Source organism: Xenopus tropicalis, chromosome 10 (assembly GCF_000004195.4).
Source record: "Xenopus tropicalis strain Nigerian chromosome 10, UCB_Xtro_10.0, whole genome shotgun sequence".
NCBI classification, from domain to species: domain Eukaryota; kingdom Metazoa; phylum Chordata; class Amphibia; order Anura; family Pipidae; genus Xenopus; species Xenopus tropicalis.
In genome coordinates, this window is record NC_030686.2 from 21001706 (window position 1) to 21023935 (window position 22230).

Sequence of the window (22230 nt, forward strand, 5' to 3'; positions counted from 1 at the left end):
CTCACTAGCATGGCTGCCTGTCAAGCAAAGGATAGCTTACAAAATCCTTCTGCTGACATTCAAAGCCCTTCACTCCTCTGCTCCTCACTACATTTCTTCACTGGTCTCCCTACATGTTCCTGGTCGTCTCCTCCGCTCCTCTCAGAGCCTCCGTCTTTTTACACCATCCACACCCACTGTGCTCTCTCGTCTTAAACCTTTCTATCTCGCTGCTCCTTACCTCTGGAACTCTATCCCTGAATCCCTCCGTAGGGAAAACTCACCCACTCTCTTTAAGAAAAAACTCAGCTGTTACGTTCTGGAGCACTAAAACATTATTTTGCCCAGTCCTGCGCTTAAGGGCAAATGCCCATACCTGATGCACTCTTACCTTCCAGTTTGTGCCTGTATGTTACCCAACCACTCAGATTGTAAACTCTACGGGGCAGGGACCTCCTTCCTACTGTGTCTCATACCACATGGCACTTATATATATATATATGTATTTATTGTATTTATTTATTATATCACTTGTCCTCCCTGTGTGTAATTTTGTATTCTGTAAGACTGTACAGCGCTGCGTACCCTTGTAGCGCTTTATAAATAAAGTTATATATCCATACATACATACATACAAGTACAATGTTTTCAGAAAGTCAAGCATACATATACATGTTTAGCAAAATACAAAGTTATGCTATCTAAGAAAAAGATAAACAGGTAAGCTTTTGTATCTTTTAGGGCTCTGGCACACAAGGAGATTTGTCGCTGGCGATTTTAAAAGAGCGATTTGGCGACAAGACGAGCGACAAGACGCCAATGCTAAATCAATGGAAATCGCCAGCGTCAAAACATACGAGGCTACTTCAAATCGCCTGCTGTTTCAAATCGCACACAGACCCTTTTCTGAGCGACTTGAGTAAACATGAGGGGGGGTTAACTGTTAAGTGTACCATGGGTAGCAGATCGCCTGGAGCTCAACTCGCATGAAATCTCTTCGTGGGTATTGTCGTGGCAACTTGTCGCCAAAGCGCCAGGGGGAAAAAAACGCAGGTGACAAATCTCCTCGTGTGCCAGAGCCCTTAAAAGAATTGGTAACAATATGTGGTACAAAGTTGATGATATGTAAACATGATATGTGTAAACACAATGAATGGTAAATTGAACCAATGCAGAATGCCTGGTACTAAAGGCACCCATATATATAGTCTAAAGGTGACAAATAGGAAACAAGACCAAATGTGCAAGTGTGCTCAGTCCTGCTTCCTCTTGTTCTATAATAAGCACACACAAACTTCACATACTAAGACACTCACACACACAATGAAAAGCATACACACAAAGCGTGACTACAGCCCTGACTTAATGGTACATTATATTTGATATATAATATCTATGTTTCAGAAGATACATGTAATTGCTAAATGCCTACGGATTCCTGGTTTTGACCGTAGCAGGAAATATTCTCTTTGGAGATGGTTCTGCAACTGACCAATTGCAGAAGTGTTTGCATTGATATAAGCAAAGATGCATGCTCTTGCTCAATAAGATACAGTTACAGTCAAATGTGCAGCATTAGACCTAATACAGAGACTGCAGTTTTGTAGATGGAGGTTCATGGGTGGTGTAGATGGAGAAGAGATTGTACCTTCCTGTCCAGCTGCAGGAATCCACAGCAGATCCCAGCTTTAGCATCATCCCCAGCAGCAGCATCCCCGCAGCACACACCCGGTGCAACAGCTTGTGGCTCAGCATACTGGGTGTGCAATGTGATGTACAGCCTGTGTGGCACTGCATGCTCACTGTCCACTGCCAGGAAGCTGGCATGTCCTATCAGCATTAACTCCCAGCTTTCTGCTCTTCATGGACATCTATTCAGATAACAATTGCAGGCTCACGTAAAGCAAATCAGCTAGTGGAATGGCTTGAACTAGTAATGAGCAATGTGTAGGCTCACCCCCCTACCCCCCCCCCCCCCCCCCCATGGGTTGAACTGAAATTGTCCAGGGCTTGACACACACTGAAGGCTAACTTGAGTCCTAAAGGCTATGAAAGAATGACAAACAAGCATGTAAAATTAAAATCAGACAAACTGAAAATGAAGCAGGAGTTTGGGAGTCAACATATCGGAGGAGTTTGGGATTCAAGGTATTGAAGTCAGCTATATTGGTTGACAGAACAGGGGAAAAGGCAAAGGGTTTTAACGAGTTTTTTCTGTTTACACTAATGGGAAACTGGTTAATTTAGGCTGTGTTTTAATAAACCCAACTCAAAAGGCTTCAGTGCTGTTGTACGTGTCCAGTTGCCAAACCACTTTACGTATAAATCTTACATTAATCTGCCATGTCTGGCATTGTACCAGAGATTTGTGAATTGGAATCCTTTTGCCTTTATTTAAAAAAGCGGTCCCGTTCTCAGCCAGAAAACCATAGGCCTGTTAGTTTGACATCTGTGGTAGAAAAACCTTTGATGGTGGTCCTAAGGCAAAAATATACAGGCATTTCAAATCACAATGTATTTTGTGCTTGTACTATGATTGTTTTATTCACCAAAGACCCTGCCAGACAAATCCAACGCATAATTAGAGGCCTATTCTATTAAATGCCAATGTTTTAGTACTAACTCAAATAACCAGAAGAAGGATGAAGCATTTATTTATAACGCATTTAATTTGAACAACATGGCTGTTTGTCATGTGTGACTTGGCAATGAGCAAATCAGGCTCAAATAAACATTTCATGGGCAGCTAGTTCTGCTTTCCAGCCTTCTTCCTGTATTATTTGTGTTTTGGTGTTAAATGGGAAGTTCATCTTTATAGACAATCTTTTGTAGACAATCATGCAATAGCACATTCCTTTATATGTCCTTAACAACAGTGACACCCTACTGGCTGCTATGTACATCTGTTTAACTCCTTAACATTTCAAATTCTAAACAATTTTTAAAACTAAATCTCAAGGCTTTTGCCACTTGGTGTGCCTAGGTCTCCAAAAGGGCCCACTGCCGCTCCTGCGATGGCTTTATTTTTTAACAGCAAGTAAGCAGCGGAGCAGGAGTGGCAGTGGGGGCCCTTGAGTAACCCAGTCTGACTCTGATGGGTGGTGGAGTGGGATATGGGCAGGTGGTAGGGCCAAAAGGGTCAGGCCCACTGTTTTTTGCCCAGTAGCCCAATCTAACCTTGCCACCCACAGACACAGGAGTAGCTTTCTTTTCAAATTTTTTTAGACACCAAGGTAATAAAAGGGTTATAGTAGGCATTTGATTGGCCAATTTCCTACAAGCAGTAATTTGAAATCTGGAAGTTGGGGGTGGTGGTGGGGGGGTCATCTATTTGCGCTGCCCACCTGCTCCTCATAAATACAGAACTGCTGGGGGAGACAGAGGTCCTTGTGCCCCATTCTAGAAGGTACACAAACTTCTAAGTTTCTGTAAGATCACTAATGGCCGGCACTGAGGAAAATGTAGAGCTATTTTAATGTATTGGATCCATGTGTGACTACAGTAATTGGATGTCCTGCTATAGAAATGGTTATGATTTTTCAGTGTCCATTTACAATGTTTCAAACAGAGGGTAGCATTATTCCATACCATGCATAACAGGAATATCTTAATTGCTTTCTGAAACCTCTTGTCCCTGAGGTTGATGTTCTTCTCTTAATCTTGTTACCAAAAAATGTTTATCCTGGATTTGCTAGAAAGAGTAAAATCAACAAAAATCACACAAGAAGTACACATCATCAACCCCACCACCATCAAAAGAACCACCCCACAACATACATTGGATAAATTATCCTTCAACAGCTCTATGATGTGTTCAGACTGGCACACTTGGGAAATATAGAAGGTAAGTAGAAGGCTGTGAGAGAAGAAGAGAAGTTAGTAAATAAAGGGAAATATACAATATTTAACGGTTTACATTGTCCTTTCATTTATTTTCCTTTTCCTAAAAGTTCAAAGGGTACCAAGTGAAGGCACACAAGGCAGATTTCAACTTGGAAACGTGAGCATGTATTTTGCTCTGAAATCCTCTCTGTGTGCCTGCACCTGGACCGATGCCGTGGCTCTAGGTGCAGACACCGAAGAGCGATGATTCAAGTGTAGGGCTGGATTCTCAGCCTACGTTTATAGCTCCTGGGTTCCCCCAGTGTCAATGGGCACTCTTGTCCCCTTTTCTTTATAAGGTGCAAGAAGAGTTAGTAAATAAAGAGAAATATACATTATTTAACAAGAGGAATGAACAGATGCCCAGCACAATTATGTGCAAGAGTGGCTTTAGACATAAGTACCTAATGGCATACATTCACACAGTGACTGTGGCAAACTTTGTGCTAGCACTTTGTAAATGACCCCTCCCTCCTATAGACCACATACTTTACCATTTATTTAAAGGGGTGGTTCATCTTTGAGTATTTAGTGCTTTTAGAATGATGTAGAGAGTAATATTCTGAGACAGTTTGGAATTTTAGCAGTTAGCTGGTTGCTAGGATCCAGATTACCTTGGCAACCAGGTTGTGGTTTGAATGAGAGACTGGAAGATGACTAGGAGAGAGCCTGAATAGTAAGATAAGTAATCAAAAGTAAAAGTAACAATAAAACTGTAGCCTTATGGAGCCCTCTGCCAGGGTCAGTGACCCCCATTTAAAAACTGCAAAGAGTTAGAAGAGGAAGGCAAATACTTTAAAACTATAAAAAATAAAGACCAATTGCCAAGTTGCTTGGAACTGGCAATTCTTTAACATACTAAATGTAAACTTAAAGGGGTAATTCACCTTTTAATTAACTTTTAGTATGATGTAGACATTGATAGAGAGAATTTGCAGCTGGTCTTCATTTTATGTGTTTTTACGGTTTTTCAGTTATTTAGGGTTTAGTTCAGCAGCTCTCCAGTTGGGCATTTTTGCAGCTATCTGGTGGCAATGGTACAGTTTATCTGGTGGCAATGGTGCAGTTTTTCCTAAATTCAACAAAATTTAGGAAAATAAATAGAGGAGGTCCTAAATAAAATAAGCAATAAAAAGTAACAATAACAATAAAATACAAATTGTAGCCTCATAGAGCAATAGTTTTTAGCTATTTGGGTCAGTGACCCCCATTTAAAAGCTGGAAAGAGTCAGAAGAGAAAGGCAAATAATTCAAAAGCATAAAAATAAATAATGAAGACCAATTGCAGAGTTGCTACGAATGAGACATTCTATAACATACTAAAAGGTGAACACCCCTTTAAAGGTGACCTACCCCATTAAGGTAAAATGCATAAAAAAGTATAGAGACTTCAATACTTCAATACCAGAGCTTGGCTAATGAACCTCTGTGTTGTCTAACCTGACAAGACAATATAATGTTTGTACTGTAGATCAGTATGCTTTGATTCCTTATTCATGTCAATTTAGTTTTACCCTTTCATAACATTTTATTTATGAAGTGCTGCACTTGAATAGCTTGCTAGAGATTTGGAAATCTAAAAACCAATATGTTACTACCTCAGGACAAACAGCAAGGCATATGCACAAAGGTATGATGTGAGGTATTCCAAGGCAGAAAGGGCGGCTGCTGGAAGCGCAGACCTTGTCATGTTCTGAACAGCCTCCCATGATGTTCTATGGTTGGTAAAAGGACCACATGAGGGAGATGGGCGGGCGCTAAGAAAAAGATTTGCAATATAAAATTAGAGGACACAAATAGAAATAAATGAAAAAGAATAAGTGCAGATAGTTACATCACTGGTATACAGTTATTGCAGGGCTAGTCTTTGAATTTGATATTCTAGTGCTGTCCAACTGGTGGCCTGCGACCCTCCCTCTGTGTGGCCCCCACCTGTCTGGCTGCTTTAATGTCTTACCTTTGTGTAAACTTTAAATGGTATCAGAACTGAGATTAACTGGCCCCCTGCATTGTTCACACCTCAGATTCAGGTTATAATTCCCCTGTATTGTTTAAACATGTAATCCCCTGTACTGTTCACACCTTTTTTATTTCTGCATTGTTCATCCCCTGCAGTGTTCACACCTCAAGCACAGACTGTAATCACCCGCACTGTTCACACCTCAGAACAGTGCCAGCATTGTGTCACTATATGCACTGCCTATGTGTATGGCAGGCACACACAGGCAGCTAAGGGCAGGCAGAGTATGGCACACACAGGCAGCTAAGGGCAGGCAGAGTATGGCACACACAGGTAGTGTAGGGCAGACAGGGTATGGCACACACAGGTAGTGTAGGGCAGACAGGGTATGGCACACACAGACAGCTATAAGGGCAGGCAGAGTATGGCGCACACAGGTGGGATAGGGCAGGCAGAGTATGGCACACACAGGCAGGGTAGGGTAGGTATATTATGGCACACACAGGCAGCATAGGGCAGGCAGAGTATTGCACACACAGGCAGCATAGGGCAGGCCTGTGTGTGCCATACTTTGCCTGCCCTATGATGCCTGTGTGTGCCATACTCTGCCTGTCCTATGCTGGCAGTGTGTGCCGTACTCTTCCTGCCCTATGCTGCCTGGGGTGGTAAAGCAGGTAGGGGGCACTTCTCGTGCTTTTCTCCCTGCACTGACTGGCACTGCGTTGCCTGGGTACAGAAATACGAAAAGGATTTTGGCCCAGAAGTGCCAAAATCCTTTGCCGGTGGCTAAACCCAAACGAAGGGGGTGGGGCAGTGATGCTGGGGGGTTGGTATGATGACATCACAGGCAGGCACAATAATGACTGGTGGGTTAGGGTTGCCACCTCTCCTGCACGGGAACTCCGGGGAGGTGTGGCATCACATGGGCGAGCTGCTGACATCACAAGGGCAGGGCTATGATGTGGCCCTCTGTGATTGGCCAATCTTAGAGAATCCTGCCAGTTTCTGGTAGCGCTGTCTGGGTCAAAATCAGACAGGTGGCAACTTTAAAGTCTTAGGGTAGAACACTCAATACTCAGCGCTTCTTGGTGATGATTCTATAGATGGAGTCTTCAGTGCCATGAAGTAGTGCAAACGTGTGCTGCTTCCTCTTAAAGACAACCCCCCTTCTAAATGGGCTTCAAGTATGTGCACGATCAAGTTGATGGAAGCGCATAAAAATAGAACAAAAACAAAATCTAGTGCAAAAACATTTAAATAGAGAAATACATTTAGAATCACTAAATAGGACAAACACCTAATAGTGCTCTGTGACAAAAAGTGTTGCCAGGTGTAATACCAACTCAAATAATCCAATATACAGTATATGCTCACCAGACATAATTGGAATGAAGCAAAAAGGTACCCAAAGCAGGCATTGATTGTAGTGGAAACTCACTCCTCAATAAAAGCAGAATGGAGATCGGAAATAGTGTAAAAACGTTTAATAACAACAGCAGGGGATTTGTTATTAAACGTTTTTACACTATTTCCGATCTCCATTCTGCTTTTATTGAGGAGTGAGTTTCCACTGCAATCAATGCCTGCTTTGGGTATCTTTTTGCTTAATTCCAATTATGTCTGGTGAGCATATATATTGGATTATTTGAGTGAGCATATATATTGGATTATTATGTTGGGTTGAAAACCCCAACATACTGTTCTTCGACTTATTCTTCCGCTTCTTCTTATTATTATTCTTAGCGCCCCCCATTTTCTAAACGCTACTCCTCCTACAGTTTTAGGGGTACAATACCCAAACTCCCCACACTTCTTCGCCCTATAGCGGAGCAGGTTGCTTGTGCTTTTCTAAGCGATTGCGCCCCCCGTCTTTTTGTGGCGCCGCTCCGAACCCCCCAATTTTTCCATTGACTTTGACAGGGAACATTTTCAAACTGCTGCCACACTTACAGCTTTGAAGCTACACCCCCCAAACTTGAATCACATAATCATGGGGTCACCCCGAATGAAACAGCGACATTTGTTGGATGACCCCAAAGTGGGAGGGACCAACAACAGCCAATCAAATTTTACCCATTGACTTTAATAGGGAAATTGAAACTGCTGCCAATCTTAAAGCTTTGAGGCTACACTCCCCAAACTTGAATCACACAGTCACGGGCTCAGCCTGAATCAAAATATGATGATTGTTGGATGCCAAAAAGTGGGCGGAGCTGTGAACAGCCAATCAGATTTTACCTATTGATTTGGCAAAAATTCAACCTGCTGCCATTCTCACAGTAATAACACCAGGGTCCCCAAAGTTAGGCACCAGGTAGGAAAAAGTGGGCGGGGCCACCAACAGCCAATCAGGGTTTACCTATTGAGTTTCAATGGGGAAATTCAACCTGCTGCCATTCTCACAGTATTAACCCCAGGGTCCCCAAACTTTTCACAGTTGGTCACTAGGGGACTGCAGTTTTAGTTATTAAAAGTGGGCGGAGCCACCAACAGCCAATCAGATTTCACCTATTGACTTTTAATGGGGAAATTCAACCTGCTGCCATTCTCACAGAATTAACACCAGGGCCCCCAAACTTTTCACAGTTGGTCACTAGGGGACTGCAGTTTTAATTTTGAAAAGTGGGCGGTGCCACCAACAGCCAATCAGATTTCACCTATTGATTTTTATTGGTTTGTTGTCAGGGTTCCCAAACTTTGCATAGTCAGTCACTGGGTGACTACGCATTTAAGGTTTTTTGTATTTTTTTAAGTGGGTGGGGCCACCAACAGCCAATCGGATTTTACCTATTGACTTTCAATGGGGAAATTCAACCTGCTGCCATTCTCACAGTAATAACACCAGGGCCCCCAAACTTTTCAGAGTTGGTCACTAGGGGACTGCAGTTTTAGTTTTGAAAAGTGGGCAGAGCCACCAACAGCCAATCACATTTCACCTATTGATTTTTATTGGTTTGTTGCAAGGGTTCCCAAACTTTGCATAGTCAGTCACTGGGTGACTACGCATTTAAGGTTTTTTGTATTTTTTTAAGTGGGTGGGGCCACCAACAGCCAATCAGATTTTACCTATTGACTTTCAATGGGGAAATTCAACCTGCTGCTTTTCTCACAGAATTAATACCAGGGCCCCCAAATTTTTCACAGTTGGTCACTAGGGGACTGCAGTTTTAGTTTTGAAAAAGTGGGCGGAGCCACCAACAGCCAATCAGATTTAACCTATTTAATTTTATTGGTTATGTGTCAGGGTTCCCAAACTTTGCACATTCAGTCACTGGCTGACTTCGTACTCAAGGTTAGAAAAAGTGGACGGGGCCGCAAAAGCCAATCACATTTCTTTCATTGTTTTCAGTGGGGAAATTTTAACTGTTGCCATTCTCACATGTTTAATGTCAGGGTCCCCAAACTTTGCACAGTTTCTCACTGGGTGACTATGTTCCAAGTTTAGAAAAGGGAGTGGGGCCAACACCTATACTTCACCTATTTAATTTTTTTGGTTTAAATTTAAAATACTGCCTTTCTCACACTATTTATGTTAGGGTTCCCAAACTTTGCAAAGTCAGTCACTGGCTGACTACATATTCAGTGTTAGAACAAGTGGGCGGAGCCACCAACAGCCAACCCATTTCCACCCATTAAATTTCATTGGTTTATATTTAACTGATGCCATTATTTAAGTATTAATTCCAGATACTTAAACTTTCCAGAGTTGTTATACTTTCCAGAGTTACTCACTGGATATTTGCCGTTCAAAGTTAGAAAAAAGGAGGAGGAGGCACCAGCCAATCACATTTCACCTATTTACTTTCAATGGTGAAGTGTAAAATGCTGTCAGTCTCACAATTTTTATGCCTAAATCCCCAAACTTTGCACAGTTGGTCACCGTGGGACTGCAGTTCAAAAATAGGAAAAGTGGGTTGGGCCACTAACAGCCAATCAGATTTCATCCTTTGAATTTTATTGGTTTAAATTTAAAATGCTGTCATTCTCACACTATTTATGCCAGGGTGCCCACTGTTTGTCACTGGGTGACTTCGACTCAAGGTTAGAAAAAGTGGGCACACCCACCAACCACCAATCAAAATGTATCTATTGACTTTTATTGGTTTAAATTTAAACTGCTGCCGTTCTGTAACTATTAATCCTAGGGCCCCTAAACTTTGCAGAGTTAGTCGCTGGGTAACTGCAGTTCCATGTTAGAAAATGTGGGCTGGACAACAGTCAGATGTCACTTGACTTTCAGTGGGGAAATTTAAATTGCTGCCATTCTGACACTATTAAAACCAGGGTCCCCAAACTTTGCACAGTGGTTTTACTATATAACTGTGGTCCAAGGTCGGAGAAAGTGGGCAGAGCCAACAACAGATCAGATTTCATTCAGTGACTTCACGTTTTTCAACCCAACATGAAGTTTGTTCTCAAACTTCCCTTTCTAGTTTGAGTTGGTATTACACCTGGCAACACTTTTTGTCACAGAGCACTATTAGGTGTTTGTCCTATTTAGTGATTCTAAATTTATTTATTTAAATGTTTTTGAATTAGATTTTGTTTTTGTTCTATTTTTATGCGCTTCTATCAACTTGATCGTGCAGGTGGCAACTTTAGCAGAGATTATGATGCAGGGCCAGGGTTATTGCATCACTTAGACACAATTTGCTAGATAATTAGTTATCACCAAGTACATTATTATTACAGAAATAGAAAGAAAATCAGTCAAAAATGAGGAATTGCTTTTCTTAATTAGCATTGCAGTATTTGAGCTTTCTGGACGATTGATCTGATTTCTGTATAATAGATCCCATACCTTTAATTAAAGGGTTGCACTTACTCCTCAGGCAGAATTCCAAAGAGGAATTCTTAATAGTGCTCTGCCATGTTGACAGAAAAATTCACAGCGAGTATCTTAAAGGAATACTGTCATGGGAAAACATGTTTTTTTCAGAACACATCAATTAATAGAACTTCTCCAGCATTGAAAAACGTTTTTCAAAAACACAGATTTTTTTATATCTAATTTTGAAATTTCACATAGGCCTAGCCACATTCTTCATTTCCCAACCCAAACAGGTGGCAACCCTAGCTGTGTGTCTGCTCCTAGGCCAATGAGATGCCAGTCAGTGCAAATGGAAGTGTGTGTGGATGAATGGTTTCCCAGCTTGCACATAAATGGCCACATCTGCGCTAACAGGCAATGCGTTGGCTCTCAGCTCTCCAAATATTTTCACCAATCTCTTCTCACATTACTCAACTCTCCTATCCTTGCTGGTCTTCTTTTATTTACAACCTCCTCTTACTTTTTCCCAGCATAAGCAAGTGGAAATGATTGTCAGACCCAAGATATAAAAAGAACCCTACCCTTGAAGCGCCCTCTCACCTTGTCACAATATAAATCAAAGGTAAATAAACAGTCAGCAGACCCAGGAACAAAACAAAGTAAAAGAGGATTCTTAAAGTGGATGCTCTGAATAATTTCCGGGGTGAATCACACAGATGGTAGAGATAATACTGGAGAAAGATTAAAAAAGAGCATTAGTCTTGATCTGTGAAATTCATTTAATAGATACTGTGAGAAATATATATATATAATTGGGTGGAATTTTGTGAATTTAAAGTTGCTGTCTATAAAACAAATTCTGTTCATAACTATCCTTATATTAAAGCTCTAAAATGTAAATGAATGTAAATTTAAAAAAAAAAAAGCTTTACCATGCTGGTGCCGTGTAGACTAAGCAATTAGTTTAATTAAAGATGTCGTTCACCTTTAAATTAACATTTAATATGATGTAGACGTTGATATTCTAACACAGTGCTGTTCAACTGGTGGCCTGGCCCCCCCTCCTGCCTGGCTGCTTTGATGGTTTACCTTTGTTTAAGATTTAATGGTATCAGTACTGAGATTAACTGGCCCCCTGCATGGTTCACACTTTAGATTCAAGCTGTAATGCCCCTGTATTGTTTAAACATGTAATCCCCTGTACTGTTCACACTTTTTAATATCTGCATTTTTCACCCACTGCATTGTTCACCTGTTCACACCTCAGAAGTGCCAGCATTGTGTCACTGAATGTACTACCTGACCAATGCTGCCTGTGTATATGGCACACACAGGCAGCATAGGGCAGACAGAGCATGGCACACACAGGCAGCTAAGGGCAGACCCAGCATGGCACACAAGCAGCTAAGGGCAGACAGAGCATGGCACACACAGGCAGAATAAGGGCAGGCAGAGTATGGCACACACAGGCAGCATAGGGCAGGCAGAGTATGGCACACACAGGCAGCATAGGGCAGGCAGAGTATGGCACACACAGACAGCTAAGGTAGGCAGAGTATGGCACATAGGCAGCACAGGGTAGGCAGAGTATGGCACACACAGGCAGCATAGGGCAGGTAGAGTATGGCACACACAGGCAGGGTAGGGCAGGCAAAGTATGGCACACACAGGCAGGGTAGGGCAGGCAGAGTATGGCACACACAGGCAGCATAGAGCAGACATAGCATGGCACACACAGGCAGCATAGGTCAGGCAGAGTACTGCCTGTGTGTGCCATACTCTGCCTGCCTTAAGCTGCCTGTGGGAGGTGAAATTGGCAGGGGTTTGTTCAGGGAGTTTGTTAGCAGTTGGAAATAGCCATTAAATGGTCCCTAAGATGTGAAATTATGTGCTGGGGGTTGCTGTGCTATCCACAGGGGAGGAGGAGGCATATGGATTTAAGGGTGTGTCTTAATATGCCATTATATAATTCTTTCACATATGAATAATGGTTTATATCCCCGCAGTGAGGACCTAGCATTTGAGTTTTTGCTGCGCTACCACCATTGTGATAACATGGGTGTGGTTTGAAGTGGGTGCAATTTAAAAAAAAGGGAGTGGCCAAAAATGGATTCTATTAGCGGCCCTCCACTATGTATGCTAGAGAAATTCTGGTCCTCAGCACCACAGAAGTTGGACAGAACTGTTCTAACACAATGTACAATTGTTCTTCAATTTTTATATTTTATGGGTTTACAATTGTTTAGCTTTTTGTTCAGCAGCTCTCCATTTGGTATTTTAGCAGTTATCTGGTTGCCAGGGTCTTATTTACTCTAGCAACCAGGCAACAGTTGGAAGGAGAGATATGAATATGAATATTAGAGGGCCCGCATATAAATATAAGGAATAAAAAGCAACAATTGCAATAAAATTGTAGCCTCACAGAGCAATAGTTTTTTGGCTGCTGGTGTCAGTGACCCCTATTTGAAACCTGGAAAGATGTAGAAGAAGGAGGCAAATAATTGTATAACTATAAGAAATAAATAATGAAAACCAATTTCACAGTTGCTAGAAATAGAACACTCTATAACATACTAAAAGGTAACTTAAATGTAAACCACAGCCTTACATTTTGAAAAAGATATGGTAATCATTTGTGCTTAAATAGAGGAATGCATCCTCGGTTAAGAGGGCCCTCTGGGCAGCTTACTGGCCCATGTATGGGGCTCACTGACATGCCTGTCAAATGTAAAAATCTCAATGAAAGAGGACCACATCTTCACATCCTTACATCCTTGTAGCAGTGTAGGACGGGGGTGTCTGGGCCCCACCCAGTCATGAACCTTCCCCCAAGAGGCCCTGCAGTGCTGCACTTAATTAATTGGGTCCCCTGGTGTAAGTGAGCTGAAGACTTGGGAAGGGGGGGCAGGAGCTTAAGTGTCTGCATCTTCTTTCCCCTGCACAGCTTTCCATGCTGCTCCAGTCCAACATCGGATCTTCCCAATTTGGCCCTGCTCTTGGGTGGCCCTGATCTGATTGTCTAGCAACTCACTAGGTCAGCAGATCTGGTAATGTATGGCTACCTTAACTCCTGTCTACTTGTATCAGCAGTCATGCTTTGGTTTATAACTAAAGCTGGCAATAGACAGGTAGATTTGGTAACCCAAGTGTTGGGCTAAAACAGGCAGGGCCAGGGCCAGGGCCAGTGGCCTAATCATTTATCAGTGAGAAAGGCCAAAGTTTCAGCCTAACTACAAGGCTAACAATAGTGTCCAAGTCGGCCACCAATATCTGCCACTATAGCCAGCCTAAGACACTAGCTACAGTGTCAGACTGGGGCTTACCAGACAACCTGACAGGGCCACCATCAGAAACTATGGGGCTTTCCCCACAAACACAAGTATGCAGTACCAACATTTCTGGCCACACTTCTTGTGTGCAGTACACAAATGAGCAGCTAGCAGTTAGGTAGGAATTGCTGGGAAAAAAGATTAGTTGGATGTATTTTTTTTAAGCATGACTACTGTGATACAAACTCACCAATCTTTTTACTGAAAAGCAGGGGTGTAACTATAGAGAAAACAGGCTCTGTTATTGCTGGGGGACAGGAAATATAGGGGGCCCCACGGGGCGACTATGGAGAAACAGATAATATGATCTTTAGTATGACAGAAGAATCACGTTTCAGACCATGTAAAACACAGCAAAATGCTGTGGGGCTATGGCATAGAACCTCAGAATAGTATGAATACAAGCCTATGGCCTTAAACGATATATCCTTGTATATTGTTTAAGACCATTAGATTCTGTACTTCAGGTCTTTCCTCCTGAAGGACATCAGAAGACCTTCTATGCTCTAACCAAGATCGGGTCTATGTCTCTATTTGTCTCATTTACACACTGAAAGAAATAATCTTCTTAATTCAATAAACCTGTTTTGTGAGCTACAGTTCAAGTGGACAAAGCATTACTAACACCAGGCCTGGAACCACAGCCCCCCCCCCCCTCCAAATTAGCAGCCCTGCAACCAGATCAATCAAGGGCCCACCAGCCAGAGCCCTAAAATATTTTCTTCTTGCTAAGGAAAACACTGCAATCCCCATGTTTGAGAGTTCCATTGCACAAATGTAACTAATACAGCCAAGAAGGCACTGTTTTCCAAATGTATTTGTCTGCTAGATTCCAGTAGTATATGGGAATCATAAATATCACAGATCCAGTGTGGCAGCTTCCACAAAAACATCCAGGACTAATTCTATATAGGTATCTGTGCTCTCCTGTGTGCTCTGTTTGTTGCATTATTCCTAGTACAAGTTGTGTGAAAGCGCAGAGCAATGCAGTGATTACAGACAGACTGCACAGGATAGCAGACAGACAGTGAGCAGGTTGAAACTCTCTATCCTTGTCCTGTTTACAGCCCAGATCTCTTAGCTCATGTTTTCCTAGTTACATTGTGAAAATTGCTCCCGAGAATCTCCCCCCGTCCAGTCATATATTAGCAGCCTCTCTGGGTTCCCCTGCATATAAATGTGGCAATACTTTGGCCTCAGTCATTTCTCTGACCCCATCACAGACTCCTACCTGTCTCACTAGGAATAAATGAAACAAGTAGAACCTGGAGAAGGCAGTAAAACAACTTCACGTCAAACCCACCTTTTTAACATAGAATGTGATGAAGATGAAGATTATATTGAGCAACGAAAGAAGTGGAACATAAAACAAGCCACCCCACACCAGGGTCTGCCCATATACAGTGTCCAGAACATTCTGAGGAAGCTGGAACTGTTCCTGGTTCAGCCATGAGATTAGCCAGCACTGGCAACAGGAAGCCATCAATCTGAGATGAAAAGAACTTGGCGTAAAGAGACAGACTATTCTTAGTTGGGGACACTAGAAAGGATACCACAACTCCAGAAAATATGTGCACAACATGTATCAATACATTATGTTACCACATCCTCCAAAATAAGGTCATAGCAAATCGTTAGGTACAAATGCATACTTTTAGCCCAAGTTTATTTAGTATCAATGATTTATTTATTTAGAATCAATGTTTGGCAGCTTTGTACTCTTTAAAGAGATGTCAACTTACCCCCATGCCATCAGGGGGTTAATGGTTCAGTCCTGTATTTTTTAAATAGGCTTTCATTCCATTTAATTTTTAGTGGTGGCATGATATAAGTGTAGATCTCTTCTCTGGATTTTATGCATAGGATCCTCACTCTCCCTCCACTATTTTGTCATTGTGATGCACCTTGGAGTGGCTTCCTAAAACCCAGCTCTCAGAGCTTTAATTGATACTTTGCATCATGTCTTCCAATGATCTGAGATGGACACACTTTTCCTACTAGGAACTTTAATAAACAGTGCTTTGCACAATGTATAAGTAAGTGGTATGATATTTCCTATAAAGCACGTCTTATGCGACCCACTAAACAATAATTAAAGTAAAATGAAAGCCTCCGATAAATAGTAGGGTTTCTGGAGAGCCCTCCCTTCCCCTTCCTGAACTGTACCAGTTTCACCCCCACCAAAATCCACCAAAATCCATCCCTGTTGAGAACAAGCAAGAATAGTGCACAAAAGTTCTGAAGGGTGCCACCTCACACCTTTGTATCAGTCTTCTCTTGAAAGTGATTGCAGACATGGAGAATAAGCATTTGAAGCCAAGCAAGTAAGGACTGGCTTCAACTACACATCCTCAGTGTCCAAAATCTATTACAGGAGAAGATTCAGCAGCATTAGATGAGGCATTTCAACCACACTGTGCTACTTTGCTCGTTCTCAAAAGGTAAGGAAAAGAAGGAAGATTTTTTTTGTGGGGGGGGGGGGGGCAACCAGTGTGATTAGGGTGTTGGGTGAACAGAAATACTAAATGTAAAGTTTATGATTCCAGTGTATTAGTATATTATAAAAATGCAATCATTATGCTGAGTTTCCAGATTAAAACTGTCAGTATTTATACCTCAGTGGCAGTTGTAACAGCAGGAATTCCATTAGCATCTTGAGAAAGTGGAATATGAAAAGCTTATAGAATTCCTGTCCCATTGTTGTTTCCCAGCACTGCGCACAAATGAAAAAAATGCAACAGTCAGCAAATCATTAAAGATAAGGGAAGTGTAAAAGTATCACTCAAAGTAAAAGGTGAGTTATTTCTATTGATTAATATTTGGCCTAAGGAGTGTACTCAAGTTTAATGTAACAATACATTGTAGGGCAGGAATAGTGCAGGCAGAGTCGGACTGGGCTGATGGGACACCGGGAAAAAACCTTGTGGGCCCAGTGACCCAGGCCCGATCCTCTCCTGCCACTCCCCTGTTGCTTTCCCTCCCCTAAGAGCGGCAAAGCAGCAGGGAAGGTATATTTTTGCCAATTAATGGTAGGATAATTGAATAAAACTTTCCTACATATATTATGGCACATGACAGATGCCTTTATTTATAATATCACGTATGCGTGTTGTTACCTGGAAGTTGGGGTTGTAGCTGCAAGTCTTACATGATGACTCTGATTGATCCAAACACAAGATCTTCTGCCCCAGAGAGTAAAGAAAAATTGCCAAAGTGCCAAGTCTGAGAAGCAAACACCTGTGAGACATAGGAGTTTGGAAAATGTAAGGACATCAGACATTGTGGTCTTCAATTTCTGCTGGTTTATAAGAGAAAATATACTCCCTTTTTCACATAAGCTTCAATTGGGATTATGTAAAAAGTGATTCCCCACCTCCCTTACCATGTTCCTTTGTGAAGTGATGTATTCTGGGACTTGAAGTCCCCCTGCTTTCCAGTGAATCTGTGTACCACCCACTAGAGGGACTTCAAGCACCAGAATTTATTATTACAAATGTAACAAGTTGAGGGAGGGGCTGCATGATACTTAGGAGAAGTTGGGAAATGTTTGATACAAGTATCATGGTTTCCATTCAGTCTGTGGACTCATCTATGTATGTGTTAAAAAATATGTTTATATTTATATTTGGAGGTTCAGATAGTCTTTATGCACCTTTTCTTTATAAGGGCAACTGAATGAGCTCATGTCAAAAAGGAAGCACTTGCAGTTTGGTACCACTGGCAGAGATAAATGGAAGGATTTGGGGAGCACTAGTAGAGATAATGAAAAAGATTTGGGCAGGGCTGATGAGAAATAAAAAATAGGGGTAGGGGAAGTAGTAAAAAAATAATGGTGTGAACACAGAAAGAGATAGAAAGAGAAAGGAAACAAAATGGACTGTCAATGGCCAGTAGTGATAGGATAATTTCCTGTTTCACCTGATAAGAGTAAGATTGACTTCCGTGTTGGGTGAGTGACCCTCAAATCTGACTAAAAACGCGAAGAGCGGTGGCAGTATTAGATGTACCATGGAGATGACGATTGGAACTAAATACTGAATCATCAAGTCAAGAACAGAGTTTACTGGACCCTGAAAAAGTTTGTTAAAGGATGGTTATTAAACTGCATTGACAAGGCTAATGCCTTCAGGTCTGAGTCCTTGGTACATTACCCCTTGAGAATCCTGAGACACTCCTGTTGCCAGGTGGACACCATAGAAAGCTCCAATCATAAGTGTTAGGCTTACGCAATTTAGTAACACGCGTATGGTAAGGACCCGAAGTCTTCTACATAGGGGTTGCTCCACTGTATTTGAATGCCAGTGTTCCTCCTCAAGGTGAGACTAAAAGTAGATCAGAAAGCAGGATATGACGCCAAAATGGACATAGGAAGCCTTTAAACCCAGAATAAACAAAGAATTAAAAACATTTTTACCCACCTTGATTTCATTGCTCAGCATCTGCTGTTTATTTGCACAGTTATCCGCTCCTTGCACACAGAAATCCCAGCCTGAAAACACTTTTGTGCTTATTCGAGTCCTGTAATCTCGTTTCCGAACCCGCCTTAAAGTCAATCCACGTATTGTGCTGGCAAGATTGATAGACATATTTGTAGAGAGAGGTGGACAGTATATCAGTATCGCCTAGAGAGCGACAGGAAAAGGTGATGTGCCGTGCTAGCCAATCAAAATGTTTATAGGGTAACCCTTTTGAAATAAAAAATAACAAAAGTGGATATAAAGGTGATACCTTTATTGGCTAACTAAGATAATCACAGCAAGCTTTCAGAACATTTTAGTTCCTTTTTCAAGATGATTACCATGAAGCTGTGGTGCTCTCTGATATATATACAACATTCAGCTCATAGATCAAATAACCAGAAAAAAGGAATATCTATGTGGAATGTGTTAACGAAGTCATATAAAAGGGGGCCTGCAAGGGACAAACAGATAAGGTACAAGATAATGTGGATCAAAGTGGCTGGATATAAATTAGGGTAAGTTACTGAAGTGTGAAGTAAAAGGAATTCAATGTGATTAACTGACCCAGTGTCTCTCCAGAAGTTTGTATTTCTGTTTTGGTGCATGCAGCTCTTAATCTATATAATTTGCCATAAATCCAAGGTCCAAGTTCAGTCCCTTCTCCAGAGAGTTGAAAGTTTTCATTAATTTGTTCTCCCATACCTTCCTTTCATTTAAAGTTTCCCTTAACCCTTTCCCTGCCAAGACCGTAGGTACTACGTCGTTTTAAAAAAAGCAGTTGCCTGCCAACGCCGTAGTACCTACGGTCTTCCTGCCTGAGCGCTTCTCTCTGCACCGGCGGCAGAAGCCGCCGGTGCAGAGAGACAGATGTGCCCCCAACCCCTTCGGCAACGAGCCGAGGGGGTTGGGGGGGATGGTCCTGCGATGCGATTGTCGCAGGACCATCCTACAAGCAGCAGATGCGATCGCATCTGCTGCTTGTACAGCTTCCTGCTTCCCCCCCCCAGAGCCGCCTCCCACCTACTTCCTCGGCGACTGCAGGAAGGAGAAGCAGGGAACCGATCTGACCTTCAGACAGGTAAGTGTGACTTTATTTTTTGTTATACACACTTTTACACACACTTACACACATTTATATACATTTATATACATTTATACACACATACAACACAATTTAGCACAGGGTTTTTTTTTTTTTTTTTTCTCCACTTTGCACACTCATATACACTCATATACACTTATATACACTCATATACACTCATATACACACTGTCACACAACTTTTACATGTGCACATGTATACACAAACTCACAAAAACTTTTTTAAAAAAAAATTTTTTTTTTTCATTTTACTTCTTTTTTTTTTTTTTATTTCCCCCAAAAACTGTTTATTTTGACAGCGTGACTATTGGATCAGATATTCTGACCACTAATTATGCTGTCGTGTGACTTTATTTTGTTGTTTCATTGATTTGCACATTTTTATCCCTATATTAGTGTTCCTGATCTGTTTTAGCGTAGCTTTGCCATGTGTAACTTTGGTGTACAAAAATAACTTTACCTATTTTGAATTCATCAGAATGTGTACTTTCCAAAAATATATGGTTTTCTGGGGGTCCCTGTGTAGTTTGGGGGTCTTACTGCATATAATAGGCTGTCAGGGGGCTCTGTGTGCAAAAGCTGAGCTGGCAGGCGAGAAATCCTTATGCGCTATTTTCATTTTGGGGTCAGTACATACCGCAGACTTTGGTATATCTATGCATATTGGGCATCAATCTGTTCAGTAGGCCTCTGGTGTTCCTATTTGGGGTAAGCTGCCTTTGTACGCAAGAAATTGTGTGAGATAAATGCGGCAAACTGCAACATTTTAATGCGATTTTCTCAAATGTCATAAAAACTACTAACTTTAGGAAAGCTTTGCAGATTGGTACTTTGCTGTAGAAAGGACTCTTTACCCTTGTTGGATTTGTCAGAATGTGTACTTTCCAAAAATATATGGTTTTCTGGGGGTCCCTGTGTAGTTTGGCGGTCTTACTGCATATAATAGGCTGTCAGGGGGCTCTGTGTGCAAAAGATGAGCTGGCAGGCGAGAAATCCTTATGCGCTATTTTCATTTTGGGGTCAGTACATACCGCAGACTTTGGTATATCTATGCATATTGGGCATCAAACTGTTCAGTAGGCCTCTGGTGTTCCTATTTGGGGTGTGTTGCCTTTGTACGCAAGGAATTGTGTGAGATAAATGCAGCAAACTGCAACATTTTTATGCGATTTTCTCAAATGTCATAAAAACCACTAACTTTAGGAAAGCTTTGCAGATTGGTACTTTGGTGTAGAAAGGACTCTTTACCCTTGTTGGATTTGTCAGAATGTGTACTTTCGAAAAATATATGGTTTTCTGGGGGTCTCTGTATAGTTAGGGGGGTTACGGTACATAATACGCTGTCAGGGGGCTCTGTGTGCAAAAGCTAAGTTGGCGAGAAATCCATATGCGCTATTTTCATTTTGGGTTCAGTACACACCACAGACTTTGGTATATCTATGCATATTGGGCATCAAACTGTTCAGTAGGCCTCTTGTGTTCCTATTTGGGGTGATTTGCCATGGTATGCAAGAAATTCTGTGAGATAAATGCGGCAAACTGCAATATTTTATGTGATTTTCTGAAATGTCATAAAAACCGCTAGCTTTAGGAAAGCTTTGCGGCTTGGTACTTTGGAGTAGAAAGACATGGGTACCCATTTTAGATTCGGGGGAATGTGTACTTTCCAAAAATATATGACTTTCTGGGGTGAATGTACTTTTTACTAGCTTTATCCCACATGTAATGATGTAAATGTTGATTTTGCCGAAGCTGAAATGACAGAAATGACAGTACATATGGGTATATGTTCACATTCGGGCCCCTACATGCCACATACTTAGGTAAACCTATACATATTGGGCATCAAACTGTTCAGTAGACCTCTGGGGTTCATATTTAGGGTGTTTTGTCTTGGTACCTAATGACCTGTAGAAAATAAGATGCTGCATAATTGAAGTTTTGAGGTGATTTTTGGAAATGCCATAAAAATCGTCAAACTTAGGAAAGCTTTATGGCTTGGTACTGTGGAGTAGAAAGACATGGGTACCCATTTTAGATTCAGAGGAATGTGTACTTTCCAAAAATATATGACTTTCTGGGGTGAATGTACTTTTTACTAGCTTTATCCCACATGTAATGATGTAAATGTTGATTTTGCAGAAGCTGAAATGACAGAAATGACAGTACATATGGGTATATGTTCACATTCGGGCCCCTACATGCCACATACTTAGGTAAACCTATACATATTGGGCATCAAACTGTTCAGTAGACCTCTGGGATTCATATTTAGGGTGTTTTGTCTTGGTACCTAATGACCTGTAGAAAATAAGATGCTGCGTAGTGGAAGTTTTGAGGTGATTTTTAGAAATGTCATAAAAATCATCAAACTTAGGAAAGCTTTATGGCTTGGTACTGTGGAGTAGAAAGACATGGGTACCCATTTTAGATTCGGGGGGATGTGTACTTTCCAAAAGTATATGCCTTTCTGGGGTGAATGTACTTTTTACTAGCTTTATCCCACATGTAATGATGTAAATGTTGATTTTGCAGAAGCTGAAATGACAGAAATGACAGTACATATGGGTATATGTTCACATTGGGGCCCCTACATGCCACATACTTAGGTAAACCTATACATATTTGGCATCAAACTGTTCAGTAGACCTCTGGGGTTCATATTTAGGGTGTTTTGTCTTGGTACCTAATGACCGGTAGAAAATAAGATGCTGCATAATGGAAGTTTTGAGGTGATTTTTGGAAATG

At 41.5% G+C, this 22230-nt stretch overlaps 1 protein-coding gene across 6 annotated transcripts in view; it reads right to left on the reverse strand.

Moving 5' to 3' along the window:
• Positions 1–996: 996 nt before the first annotated feature.
• tmc8 (transmembrane channel like 8) overlaps positions 997–22230 on the reverse strand; it is an 87014-nt gene continuing 65780 nt past the window's right edge. For 3 of the 6 annotated variants that reach the window (XM_031894630.1, XM_031894632.1, XM_031894631.1), the window contains 9 exons: positions 18340–18487; positions 18073–18243; positions 17840–17991; positions 17038–17158; positions 16537–16634; positions 15225–15408; positions 11193–11323; positions 5460–5618; positions 2617–3835 (listed from right to left, as the gene is read on the reverse strand). In XM_031894630.1, coding sequence (XP_031750490.1) covers positions 3643–3835; positions 5460–5618; positions 11193–11323; positions 15225–15408; positions 16537–16634; positions 17038–17158; positions 17840–17991; positions 18073–18243; positions 18340–18487 — 1357 coding nt within the window. In that variant the 3' untranslated portion in view covers positions 2617–3642. Of the gene's footprint in view, positions 2458–2616; positions 3836–5459; positions 5619–11192; positions 11324–15224; positions 15409–16536; positions 16635–17037; positions 17159–17839; positions 17992–18072; positions 18244–18339; positions 18488–22230 lie in introns of those variants that run through there. The other 3 variants (XM_031894634.1, XM_031894633.1, XM_031894635.1) reach the window with 3 other exon arrangements.